This window comes from Lissotriton helveticus, chromosome 12, assembly GCF_964261635.1.
Source record: "Lissotriton helveticus chromosome 12, aLisHel1.1, whole genome shotgun sequence".
Taxonomy (NCBI): domain Eukaryota; kingdom Metazoa; phylum Chordata; class Amphibia; order Caudata; family Salamandridae; genus Lissotriton; species Lissotriton helveticus.
Genome location: NC_136073.1, coordinates 361,004,151 through 361,018,411, shown reverse-complemented (window position 1 = coordinate 361,018,411; position 14,261 = coordinate 361,004,151). Strand labels below are relative to the sequence as shown.

Below are 14,261 nucleotides of genomic sequence, written 5' to 3'. Positions count from 1 at the left end.
TTTATCACGGTCTTCCTACCTTTCTCTGCTTCCTTCATTCACCTTTTCTGTCTTATTTTCTCTTTCCATGGGTCACTTTCTTTGGATGAAAAGTAAGGCCCATGTACTCAAAAGGCGTAATATGTGCCAATGTTACCAGGTAGGGGCACCAATTAAGCGCGGTATCCAAAATCGTGGAGAGAAAGGAGAGGTCTATGATGGACCTATAGTTGTCCATCACATTTGAGATTAACATGTAATTTCTTGAAAAGAGGGTTAACATGTCCTGTCTCAAGCAAATCTAGGAGAGGTGCCAGGTTCAGGGAGGATTTTATGATTTGGAGCCTTAGAAGACTGCATTGAATGGAAATGAATGTTTAAGAGATGGAGGCTTATGAGAAATTTGGTGGTTTGGTATCTTCGGAGATACCCTTAACCGCCAGCAAATCCTATAGTTCTTGTTTTTAAGTAATCACACTCTAAATACATAGAACTAAACCTTAAACATTTACTAAATCATTTATAGTATTTTGATATTTGCCATTTCATAAATTAAAACTACTGATCATTCAGTAGATGCAAGTGAGTTGTAGGTCCTATAGGTAAAAAAGTGTTACATAAATTGTTCAAGCCCTCATGGTTTGGTACCATATGTTCCATTATTCAATTGTAAGAGCTATTAGATGGAAATGAGTTCCCCTTGGAATATTTATCTTGATAAGTAAACAGTTGTCACATTTGATTCAGTAGTATTGCACCACTGCATGTTTAATTAAAGCCTTCAATAGTACGGTTTGTATTAAATTAATAACTCCTTGTATTTTATCTATTTACAGATGACCTACAATGTGCAATTCAATTGGTGAATGCAATTCTTAAACATTGACCACTTCTAGTAAATTGAGTTTTAAAAGTGAAGGTTTTTGTGTTTCAAATCCGTTTTCCATATAACTAGCAACCTGAACCCCTTACATGGTTCTGCGATCTATTGAGGAGAAATGAGTGAGAGATCTTGCTGAGTGAGTCTGCCTGAGAGTGGTCCACAGCTAGAATATAAAATAAACAGCGGTGCCGGAAGAACAATTTAGTTCCCCTTTCACTGAACTGGCCAAAACACCAGATTTAGTCTTATGCCAGTGCTTTAAATAAGCTTTCATAGTGATATTATCTGCTCAAATAAAAATTGAGGCACCCCTGCCAAATGGGTCAGGTCATGCAGCTTCTTTCTAGTTGGCTTTCATTTCTTCAAATGGCTATGTAGACCATGGGTTAGACAAGACTCAAACATTGGTCCACTGGCAGTTACTGTAACATCCATGGAGGAGGCAGGACTGCTGCTTCTTGTCAGATAGAATGGCACTATTCACCAGTCCTTTCCTTCTCTCTAGAACTATTTTGATACAGGCCTACAGATCATTAATGAAGGGGACCAGAAATTGAAAGCATGCATGATGCAAACTCGTCGCGAAACTGAACAAAATTGCTTTTGACCTAGCGGTTATGATTGTGCTGGTGCTGCCCCTATTCTTTTACTAGATGAGACCTCCACTTCTGAGACCTGTATTCTAGTGCCAAAACTGTGTCTAAGATGATGTCGAATGAGGCACAGTTGTTTTGAAGGTCCCAAAATGGTGTAATTTGGGAGTTCTTTTACTTTCAGTTTGGTGTAGGTTTACTGCCCTGCTTTTGCTGTGTCGGAACACTTTCGAGTAGACAGCACATCGATTAAGCTTTGTGGTGATCACTGTGGCACCATAAACTGATACCAGTGTCCATCGCAGTTACCTACAGAAACCTCTGGTACAGTAGAAATAGGCATGTGAACCTGAATATGCAGTGACATTTGTTTTGGTCTACTATTCATTTCACTGCCTGCTTTTGCAAACTGTTCATTCTTTTGTGAGTATTGTGGGGAATTAACAACTAGGACTGTAGAAATCTAGCCTCTGTAAAGAGGTTTCTACCAGTGAGAATTTAGATTGGGAAACAATGTGCTTCCTGTCTTCCTTTCTGTATATTATTTTCATAACAGAATGATCTCTATGGATTGCACTTTTACATCAAGAAGCTTCTTGTCGTACAGAGGAATGGTTCTTTTGTTTCACGTTTGCAGGACCTGCTAATTCTTCCTGACTCCTTTTGTGAATATGGCTAAATGAGGAGCTTCCTTAAGCTACACATCTCATTATGTCACTTTATTTCTAAAAATCTGCTTCCTGAAAATATGGTACCCTTTGGGTGGAAATTCTCCCTCTAGAATTTCTTGGATGCAAGCAAATGAATGATCATAGAGGACCGATCCATTTTCTCATTGGACCAATGTGCTTCTAGCTCTGTTTGAATAGACCTACTTTCTTGGACTCATTTATACCATTTGCTGCTATCCCAGAGAAAAACCAAAAAGGAAAACTGTCATGCTTGTATTTTCTATACCAGTGGTAAAATGTAGACTTTCTACAACACTTCACTTCAAGAATAGCATTTTCTTTGGCAGAGAAGTACGTTATTTACCAGTATAGTATTATTAGTAATAGGATTTACTTTGATGAAATGTATCTCGTATTGAAATTTAGAAGCAAATGGCAGAATAAGTGCATACCCTGTCATTGGAGGTATACTTGGAATCACCTGTGTGTAGGGACAGCATAACGTCCTACTCAATTACCAGGATATCCATAGCTGACTTGAACAGTTTCAAATGTAGCCCCTTTATACTCTACTGGAGGCATGTCTATTTGTTGGATCAGAAAGAAGATTGTAGTTGGCTGTGACACTGCTGCATACAGGATGTAATCAAAAGTGGTCTGACCTATGGTGTGGCACGGGAGAGTATGTCCTTCCCAAGAGTGGATGCAGATTGAATATCCTCATGTGTTGTCCCCAGTATGTAACCTTCACACAGTGCTGCCTTCTGGAATTTTGGCAGCCTACAAATTGTACACCCAGCCACCTTCCTCTTGCATTAATGCACCCACCTTTTTGTGTGCAGATCTCTTTGTAGTGTTTACATGCCCTTTATGGTGATAATTCATTTAGGAGACCTATGGTGTTGGGCGTAAAAATACGAGTCTAAAATGATGGCCTACTCTGACGGTTCAGAGCTGGTCTGTTTCTATGTGAATATCCATTTAGGGTCTAATCTCATATAGGCCCTTCAGATTCCTTTGTACGTACAGAAGAGAGTAGAAAAATGAGTTCAGGGTGACACCTGAATAATCTTCTATTGCTCATGCTGGGTTCCCTAGTCTACCCTAAATGCTGGTCCCAGGGAATTATACAGGTTGAATCAACTCGCCAAATTAAGTTCAATCCAGGAAACAGTTGGAGAAGAGCAGTGGTGCCGCAGTATCTATAGTAAAGGGGCAGAGCCTGTGAGCGTGTAGCCCTAGGAGGGATAGCACAGTGGTACCATCCATATGAAATTCAGTCTTTCCTAATTCTAATCCTATGCTTCCATGTATGAGACACCTGTGGAGTACTATATATCTGTGGGTGCCTGTATGAGCTAACCAGAGTCCCTAGCTCAGTGAATGGTAAATCATTTATATTCCACATGTAAGAGCGCCTCAATCTGGTGTTCTGCTTAGAGCATGAGTGTCCAGGTTCTGTTTTGGATTTGCGAGCCTGTGCATACCGATTATACTACTTCTATCTGATGTATCTCTGCAGTTGTCCTGATGATAATGGCTGGCAGGTGTTAGTATCATGTCCGAGTGTTCTGTAGCTGCGGCATCATCGGTCTCTGATTTGGATCTTCTTGTGTACCCTACATAGTTCACGTAGTGGTGCTGTCTCTGAGGCAGACTCGTATTGGGACCTAGTAGTGCTCGTGTCTTCAGTCCTGCTCTCAAGTGTGCTGTATATCTTTCGTGTGATAGTTGGAGTCACAGGGTACAGTGATATGGAGGAGCGCAAATGCACTTAATGGCCCAACATAATCAGCCAATGAGGGTGGGTTCCCATCCCCCAAGAGCTTCAGCTGCTTGGGTCATACACCCAAGCTAGTTTCATGACATTTCCTTTCTGTCTTGGTGAGGAATTAGACCTTTGTTTGTGGCTCCATCTTCCTGACCGAAGTAGACCTTTTTGTTTCCTTGTTTTTTCTGCAGGCTGGTTTGCTGTCCTTGCTGCTGCCTTACTTACTCTTTCTCATGACTTGTGCAGCAGGTCTGACAACAAGAATGAACACAACTTTTACCAACTTTTTCAGTCCCAAGAAACACATCAAAGAAAATGGTCAACTCTTTTACGAGTTTCACATGGAACACTATAACATTCTCGAATCACTTGAAACAAAACACAAGTGGCAGCTTACTGAGGCCAACTCTTAGACAAATTAACATCCTGATTTACAATCCGCTAATGTTTTTCAAGAGGGCACCAAGCTTAAGGGACATTCTGTGTCCTTCAGAAGTTAAAGACCTATGAAGTAGCCCACTGGCTTATTTAAGCAATCCAAAGGTATTTTACACCTACAATAATTTCTCTGGGTATCAACTAGGTGTGAGCAAAACTATGAAATTCACCTGCTGAGTCCAAATATTACAAGGTCAACAAATGGCTGAAGTAGTCTACCTGATAATGTTCCCTTACAAATTAACCTTCATTGGACATACCACTCATCCACTTAAAATAAGGATCCTAGTTAATTACCACAATATACATATATCAGATTGTAAGTTTCCTTTAGTGAAGGGTTCTCCAAAGTCTGCCCTGGAGGGTCGATCCAGTCCAGATTTTTAAGATAACTAAATTTATTTAAATGGGGGAATGCTAAAAATCTGGCATGGATCCTGCCCGCCCGGACCGACTTTGGAAAACACCGCTTTAGTGGAACACTTCACCAGGAATCATGAAAATCCAAAACAGTTCAACGCTTGGCTATTGACAAAACTCATAAAAACATCAAGCAGGGCCCTCTAGCTTCAAATACATCCATGCGAGAGTGAATTGATAATCCAACTGGACGCACAGAAACTGCATCAACAAATATGCTGAAATGCACTACTGACCAAGGCGGAATACGTCCCAGGTTGAGGATATATTTTTTTAATGTTTTCCTATGCATGATACATTTGCCCCAACTGGCGATTCTACTATGTCAGTAGAAATGATTACAAGAATAGTAATATACCAATCATGTTTACATCAATGATCTGTCACCTACGGTGTACTTCTATTTGACTGCTGTAGGGCAAAATCCACAATTCAACAAATTATACATCCACGTCCCAGCATGACATTTTCATATACTCCAATACTTTGTCATTTCTAATGTTGATTTTATTTTTCACTATTCATTTATGAGCAGATAGCTGTTCCATTGTATATTCAAAGCATGCTTTCACCTACTGTGAGAAAATAAGGACTTATAGCACACCCAGTATGGTGTACCTCTCCTACAATACACCACTGGCATAACCACTGTACATCGGTTTCCCTCGTAGACTTTACACATGCACATGATGAGGAGTGGAGAAATATTTGAACCTTCAAGGACTCCTGCATTGATGTTGTATGGCGCGTAAGTGAATGGAGGTGCCAAGGGAATGTTTGATCTTCTCTCAAGGTAGAAGGAGATCCAGTTAAGAATGCTTCCTCCAATTCTCATTGCGGATATTCAGCCCGGCGCAAGACTCCCCCACCACTGCAGGGCCTCCGCCACAAGGTCAGAGGGCCTTTGTGAATCAGGCCCATCGTGTCTATTCTTGCTTCGGGAGTGTGTTCACCAGCAAACAATTTCTGTGAGAAGATGGCATTGGGAAAAGAGGGCAAGGCATGTGAGGAGAGGGGGTGTTTCTGGTACTGATGTTGTTTTTGTGATGTGGGAGGTATATTCGGTTGGGCGGTGTGGGAATGGCTGGAGAGTGAGGAGGAAGGGCTTGTAGTGAAACCTCTGGTGTCACTTTCCTGCACAAAAAGAATGAGAAGGAATTTCATGGGCTTGGTGCGGTGGGAAAATTGAGGGATCCTGACTCTAACATGTGAGAGTTTGACAGTTTTAGTACTAAGTGAGGGGGGGTGGGATTTACAAAGATACCAGAGATGCTAAATGCTCCATTCACTGCATCAAGGCTGGTACATTTCCGACTACAGAGACAAGGTGAGCCCTTACTACTTTTCCAGTTCCATGACAATAACAACATTTATATTCTGCAGGCTGCTTCATCTTTAAAATTCTGTGCTTCAAGGCATTATCCTTCTTGGCTGCCCAGACTCTATGATGACAGACCCAATGTTCCTATTCCTAAACCAGCTGGTATCTATACTTTAAATGTGCTTCATGCTGTCTCTCCAGAATGTTCCATTATAAACCACCAGAAAAGTTCAACTTTGTGCACGCTGTGTTTTACATTCAATGGTCTCAATAGATTTTTTTTTCACAGGTGTGAATAATTGGTGTACAGTGCTAACGGCCTGTTTGGCCTTCTGCAATGACACATCCTGACCTTTGACTGCAGCTACCCAATGAAGAATAAGGATACAGAACATGGATCTTTGTATTCATGATCACTGGTGACTTCTGTTTCATACATTCATTCTACCAGATTGTCACCAGCATACCAAAGCCAAACCCAGGGGATGGATGCACACCCTGCACCCCTCTATAAACTGGATCCGCTATATTTATCCTAGGTAATAGTGAAGGGCTCCGCCGCTAAAAAGGTTGCAGTCGTCAATTACCAGCCAATGTAACTTCTCTAGCTCCCCTTAAGGAAGGCTAGTAATACGCTATTAATGGCATGCTTACGGGCTGATGCAGGTAGATCTATTTTATTACTCTCCACAAGTGTCCCTGCTGTTGCCTTTGCGGAGTCCATGCTTATGGCGCCAGATGAGGTTTGTGGTGGATGAAACTATCTTTCAAGGACTATCACCGGACTATGTTTTGCTTCCTTTACATATTAACGTAATGCTTACAGACCGTATCAAGTCCCCTGGCAAAGCCAAGAATTAAAAATATGGTACTTGTTCATTTACTGTCATTGTCGTCACATTCATTTGGATTTCAGTGACATCTTCTCTGTGTGTTGAGTAGTCATTCTCAGAAATAGATGTTTGTAGGGGGTATTCTAGGCACCCTGGAAATTTCACATCTCAGTGACTTGAGTGGTTTCCTTCTGATGGGCAAATATTTGCTCTTGGCTTGGTGACTGTTTTTTTTTTTTTTTAGAAGCCTTACTGAAGCCTGTGTGCTGTGGGGATGCTGTTGTATTTTAGGCAAGCAGTGCCATTACGTCCTGTAATTAAAACGGTTTGGAAACCGGCAGCCGAAGTGCCTTTAACGTGTAGACTACTGTGACTTGTCCTCCAAATTGTTCATATGTTTCCTTTTATCTCGAATTTAAGGAAGTTTCTAGTGCCACCAATGAGTAAGTTAACGATGTGGTGATGTGTGGCAGCTTCAATATTTTTTTAAGGAGAGGACTCACACTAAGACCTTGTGGTTTGGACCGTTCACCATGTGTAACTGACCCTCAGTACTGGTCAGTTACTCTTACTTTGGTAATCTTAATTTCCTTCCAGTAAAACCTTGCATCTAAAGCTGAGGAGGGACAACATTGCAGTCCTGTTCTGCATTCAATTCTTCCTGATTCAAAAGTATGTGCCTTCTGGCAGCTTATGCAAAGGTTTTTATGTGAAGAGGCATCACAGAACTAATTTTTTTTTCCTTTTAGTCATCTAAAACAAAGAACCTGGCTTCAGCAGTGAAGGACATGAATCCGACGAACGAGATGAATTTGTTAACAAGGTAAAACTCAAAAATATGTTTAAAGTTAATTGCAACAAAGCGCATCCTAGCATGGAACAAGGTGAGCTTGGAGGTCTTTCTTCCTTTTCTAATACGTGGTGAAAGTGGAAGCTAGAATCTAGTTAGGCCAGCAGCGGCCCGTGCAGGTAAGAACGGTGGGGCTGGGTGGGGGGAGGGATTTTGACAGACGACGACAAGGGTAGTCTTTGAAACACCCCCCCCCCCCTCCCAAACAGGCCAACCCCTCTTACCTGCACGGGCCGCTCATGAGTTAGGCGTTTCTGCATCATGGCATTCCTTAACCATTTAACAGGACCCGTGTAAGGATCACCAGTGCACTAGAGATTGAGACTGCACCACATGTGGCTACTCTTGGACACTATTGAGGTAGGCGATCACCGCTGTTTCCAGTGGAAGTGGACCCTGCATCCAAGAAGTGTCTGATCAAAGGCCACAATGAAGCAATCAGTAGCTTTCTCCTTCTGCACTTGCTCTGCACTTTGAGTAGCGCCAAGACTCTTCCGAGTATACGTTGCGCTTTACAAGTTTTTTTAACGTAACGTATCAAACTACAAACTTCTGTTCACTTTTTTTTTACTCCTCTGTGAGTCTTACATCTGGTTGTTTGTGCCCCATCTCCCCCCTCCTCCCCACGATCAGTGCGCGCAATCCTTCATCCAGGGCACATTTTTAATTCCTTTGGTGATTTCCAAAGGGGACTTAAGTAATTGGTGCAACCGTGAGGGAGGCAGGAGGAGGGTGGAGCAGCATGTTCATGCTTTAAGCTCCTTTAGTTCTGCATTTCCCGAATTTCAGATTTACAACTGTTCTAATTAGTATGCATTCTGCTTGTTTTTTCCACTTGAAAATCAGTTCTGCCCAAAATGTATTTACATTTGGGAACTACATTTGTATTGTTTTTAACTGATCAAACTGTTTGTTTCCAGACCTTGGGTGTTGGGAGCTGGGCTCATTTGTTGCTCGATAGCCAGAGGGGCCTCCTGATTCCGAATTTTAGAAATTTTCTACTTACCATTTCAGTAAAAAAAAAAAAACACAACTTTGTTTCAACTTAAAAACTGATTGATACTGGCCTCGTATAAACATCTGGTGCGACTAGCCAACTCCAAGGTAGTTCACCATGGGAAGGAAGAAAGTGAGCTGGTCCTGCTATGCTTCAAAGCTGTCCACTGCAGCTACCCTACCCTCTCTGCAGCAGGAGCTGAGATCCAGGAGGCCTAAACGTGACTTTATACTTATCAGGGTGAGTGCATCCTGCAACCTTATTGGCCTGTTTTAGGCTGGTTCAAAAGAGGGCATACCGCCCTTTCTTTCATTGGACCCGCAGGGCTTTTTAACCCATATTTTATGAAGCGCCTTATGTTAGCAATCAGTCATTACAATGGCACCTTTGTAATGCGTCTAAACTGTGATTTCCCAGAGGTGGCTGTGGTTGTCAGTACTGAGATAGCTGGTGGCAGGGAGAGCTATCTCGGCACTGTGAATGTCCGTCTCTGGCATAGAGTAGGTTTGGAGGTTGAAATAATGGTGTGTTGTGAGTTCTGGGATTAGTGGTCCCTGGGATAGAAGTGTATTGTACAGATTTGGACAAAGGTGCACAGTGGATGCACCTGTGATCCAGCGGGACACCACCCTACGGATAAGTAACGTTAAATCACACACATTCGGGCCCATTAACCACATTCACTTACAGTATCCAGTTGATGACAACACCGCCGGGAATCCATTTAGGGCTTCTATATATGTCCGTCTGCCTAAAGAATTTAAACCTATTTATTTACTAAGCCCTTCCATACTCATGGATCTATTAGTTGAGTTAGAGTTGGTAATTAGATACATTAAAGCATTTTCCTAATTTACTCATTAAATAACCACAGACTCGGTTTTTAGTTTGTTTTATCTGAAAGTATTTAGTGAAGCAAATACAAATGACAGTGTTAACTCCATCATTCTGAGGAGGTAAAGTTCAGTTTGCCTAAATTAGTCTATACATTTATTGACTAATACCTCAGGAAGAGAGGACAGAGAGAAAAGGCACATTGGCACAATACATTTTATATTTACCTAGGATGGTGTGAGATCAGACCCCTCTGGCCAAGAGTTTGGACCCCACGAATTACCAGGTAACAGCTCAGGACAGGAATGAGACCGAACAGATCACCTCTTCTGGATTGAACACCAGCGTTAAACCCGTCCCAGATACTAGTTCCCTCCTCGACAATCTTCCACACCTCATTCTTAGTCCCTCGCCTCCTCGGTCCTCTTCTGCATTCTCGTTCCTAATTTTTATTTGGAAAATTCTGTCTGCTTCAGGTAACCAATCAGTAATCGGACAGCATGTCTATCTCTCTGCATTCTGGCAGCAACCAGCTAATTTCGATTTGCTAACTATCCCAATTATACCTTCTGGTGGCATGTTCCACCCCCAAATGTTTCAAAAGTGTGTATTTTGATTGGACAAGCCAAGGGGATGATCGTCACACCATACTAAATTTAATACTTTTCTAAAGAGCATTGTCTTAGGTACCCGCCCATTTAATTTTTCTCCCAACTTTATTCCCACCCGTTTTCTCATATTAAATTAAAACATTGCATTGCATTTATACATTTGTTCGAGTCTTCAGGATGTTCTGTCACTTTCTCCCTGTGAGAAAAGATCGTCCTTGACCATGTTCCAACGCTGAGGTCACGACTCCAGGGTTGCTTTTTACTGAGACAGCGTTCATTACCCACGTGGGTTTAAGCCTCGTCTCTCAATTTAGGCCCAATAGCGAATTAACAGAGAAGTCAAAAAGACAATATGTTAGACTCAAATAAAATGGTTTCACTGTATACCATTTATGTCTACTCTAATCCCATTTAATTAAAATAATTCTTTATGCATTAGCACTTAGTATAAAACACAGTTTCGATTTAAGCAGAGCAGATGCTTAGCATGTGAGTTCTGAAGAGGCCTCCTTGCAAATTAGTGCACAGAAGCAAAGCTTTCCCTCCAAACATTTTGACATCATGCTTTTGGCACATGCGCAATTCGTTTCCCGTGTTTTTTAGCAGCCATTTTATTCTTATTCAGTTACTTGTTAGTAAACACATAGGCAAGCTTCCCCTACCTCTACATTGTGTACGAAATTCGTGTAAATTAATATAACAGATATTTATTAATACTTTATTATGATTATATGAGAGGATTCATCCAGCAAGTTGCTTATATGCAAATCCTTGCTCCATCAATCCCCTCTATGATGGCATTTATGCCATCAACAGCTACCCATATCAAATGCCAACTTTAGCACATTTCCATTCCCTTCTCTAATTTGTCCATTTCTATTTCTTCTTTCGATTCAGTTTAGTTTCAGTTTAAATCTTTATTCGGTTATTTGCAAAAAACAACCATAAAAGCACAATTTAATATACATCATCATAAAAACAAATTGATAAAAGAAACCACATTGTCCTCAGGAATAAAACACAATTGAACTGTAGGTGAATATATACAACAATATATACAAAAATGTCAAGCATTATCCCTCCATGCTGCTTCTAAATTTTAGGGCTAATTTTAAAAAGCTGATTACAAATAAAGTGCATTCGTTATTTAGCAGCTGTAAGTAACAGAGTGCAGGTTTAATCTGGGTAAAATTCAGTCTTTTAAGAAGAGGCTTAAGGTAAACCCTCCGAGGAATATCATAAAAAGGGCAAAAAAATAAAAAGTGCACCAAATCCTGCGGAGACACACAGTCGCAGCCGCAGGTAGGTAACACTTGGCCTTGATGGCTGCCTCTTGGAACGGCTAACAATAAGTGAAAGAGGTTTAGCCGAAACCTAATTAACAAAAAAAGGTCAAAGCTCGACATTGGCCAAGTCAGATATGATTCCATACATAATGTAGTTTGTATGACAACATAATTTCTATTGCTGCTTTTCTTTAGGTCCACCTCCTCCCGCTGAGATAGCTGTGAAAAAGAGAAAGTATTTTTCACAAACTTTACGTCGGTAACAGTAATTGAGTCGGGATTTGAGAAGAGTTCCGGATGCCCCAATGCAGTAAAACAATTTTTCAAGTATTTTAGCCACGGGATTTTTAGCATGTTATCCCATGTCAGTGCTTCTCTCAGGTGCTGGTGGTTTAACAGGAGGTCCTTATTTAGCCAGCATTTCAGCCAGAATGTTAAAGGCCGAAGTGCAATGGTATCACCTAGATATGGGGAACCTAACTCCTCGTGCACTATAAAATTGGCAGTTCCTCTTGGAACCCCCAGAAGCTGTTCCAAAAATTATTTTCTGCTACCACCAAGTCATTAACATTCGTGTGCCCCCATAACTCACTTCCGTAGCAGCCTATTGCCACACTCTTGGCCTGATATACTTTTAACAAAGCGGCAATTGGCCGTTTCCCCATTTTCCTCGCAAAATTAAATATTGCTGCGTTTGCTCGTGTTATCTCCCCTTTTTTCTTCTGTACAGCGGGACCCCATTTCAGTTGGTTATCCAAACAGGACCCCCAGGTAAGAGAAGGTTTTAGTCGTGGGAATCTTCTCCCCATTTACATGAAATAAAAACTCCTTCTTATGTGCTGTACCTACATTCATAACAAAAGATTTTGAGTGATTAATGGAGAGATCACGGGATTTCATAAATGTAAAAAAAGTGTTAAGCAGCAGTTGGAGCCCTTTTGCGGTCCTTGCCAACAAAACGGCATCGTCCGCATAAAGTAAAACAGGTAACCCTTTACGTCCAATAAAAGGATAATCAGCACATGTTTTTAAGAGGGTATTTTCCAGATTATTAATGTAAATATTAAAGAGAAACGGGGCCAGGATGCAACCCTGTTTTACACCCTGTTGTACTCCAAATGCCCTGGTCACCTTCAGGTCCTGAGGGTATCGCACGTTAGCTTGGGTATCTTGGTGTAGTGTGGTAAATAAATAAATAATACCCTATTTTTGGATGAATGAATGAATAACAGATAGCTCAATAAATAAGAGTCAAGATTCGAGGTAGTAGGAGTTTCTGCAGGTTTATTACAGCATAAGGACAGGATCAGGACAACCTGCATAGGAACAGGATGACAGGGGAAAAGAGGCCCGGCAGCTGCCGGGGCTTGGTCTGGGATGAGCGCGCTAACATTCAATAACAAGACATTCATTTATATACATAACGCAAACACATAGCATTACATTGCAGTAGGCGTAGCAGTGGGTGGAGCAGAAGGCATGACGTGTAGCAGTCGCGAGAGATAACAGTAAAAAGAGGTGTAACTGGGAGTTTACTTAGACATGTGAAGTAAAACGTAACAGAATATGTCATGAATGGGCGGACACATAGGAGGGGGCTACCTAAGGAGCCGGGACCTCTAACCTAATGGTGCGCGAAAACTGGCAATGACGTGTTACTAGGAGAAGCTGGGGGCTACGAACTCTGTGCTAGGAGCAGAGACTAGAGTCTGGAGGGTCGGAGCGACATGTACCTAAACCCTATCTGGTATCTAATGTTTAGGGAACATGTTGATATGAACTAGAAGTCATGAGGGGAGAGGCTAACTTGATTCTAAGACTGGACCATGCATTATTCTACATGAAATGCGTGATGAAGAATACTAAATGACCATTAAATACAGTATTTCTCTAACATGGAGACGAGAAGGCTAGACAATGACGGAAACTATTGATGCAGTTCAGTAGCTTAGGAATGCAAAGGAGGAGGACTGAACTGATAGCTGGAACTATAACATACTTTTGGCAGACTCAGAGGCAGAGCCGGGGTGCACCGGGCACTGCAAGGCAGGAAGTAAGTGAAGGGTCGAGGATACAGGTGGGGGCTGTATCGCTCCTCAGCGAGGCTTTCAGGAGACAGGAGCTGAATCCAGGGTCCGGGCCCTTTTGAGGCCTAGAAACGGGGACTTTATAATGGAATAACGTGCACACTGAGAAACGTGGCAACATTATTTTACATAGGCCTGATATTCGTAGTATTCACGAGGACTGGAAACTAGCATACCAGAGGTGGACACAACTGTAATTGCGTCTTTAATCAGAAATGGGGAATAACATATGCATATTGGTCATGCATACATAACATATGATGGATGGGGCGTAGGGACACAGAACATGGCAAAATTTACTTTTCCACATTCCCTCCTTGTCACTACGTTTCCATCAGGAAACATCAATATTCATGATACCGTCTATCATTTCATACAGTACCATTTGCTCGTCTCGAATTGTCTTGGAACGGGATTTAGAACGGGGCTTGGGACTAGGAATACAAGAGGTAGCACACATGCTGCAAATCGCAGGGCCACATTGTATACAGAGGCAGCAGCTAAATATGATCGCTACTGCAATACCTAGAAAGGACAGGACTTTCCATCCCCATGCGGAAATTACATTCCAGAACCAACCGGACCATGTCCAGGTGCCTGGATCTTGGTGTAACAGATGGGCAATTTTATGGAGTCTGGTTATAGCTGAATAAACAGACGGCGCGTTATTTGGAATGAAAATGCAAC

At 41.7% G+C, this 14,261-nt stretch overlaps 1 protein-coding gene across 1 annotated transcript in view; it reads left to right on the top strand.

Moving 5' to 3' along the window:
* The window catches only part of LOC144798626 (borealin-2-like), a 265,361-nt gene that overhangs the window by 127,673 nt on the left and 123,427 nt on the right, over positions 1-14,261 (top strand). The window contains exon 6 of the mRNA XM_078669584.1: positions 7,659-7,732. Within this exon, the coding sequence (XP_078525710.1) occupies positions 7,659-7,732 (74 nt within the window). The remainder of the gene's footprint in view (positions 1-7,658; positions 7,733-14,261) is intronic.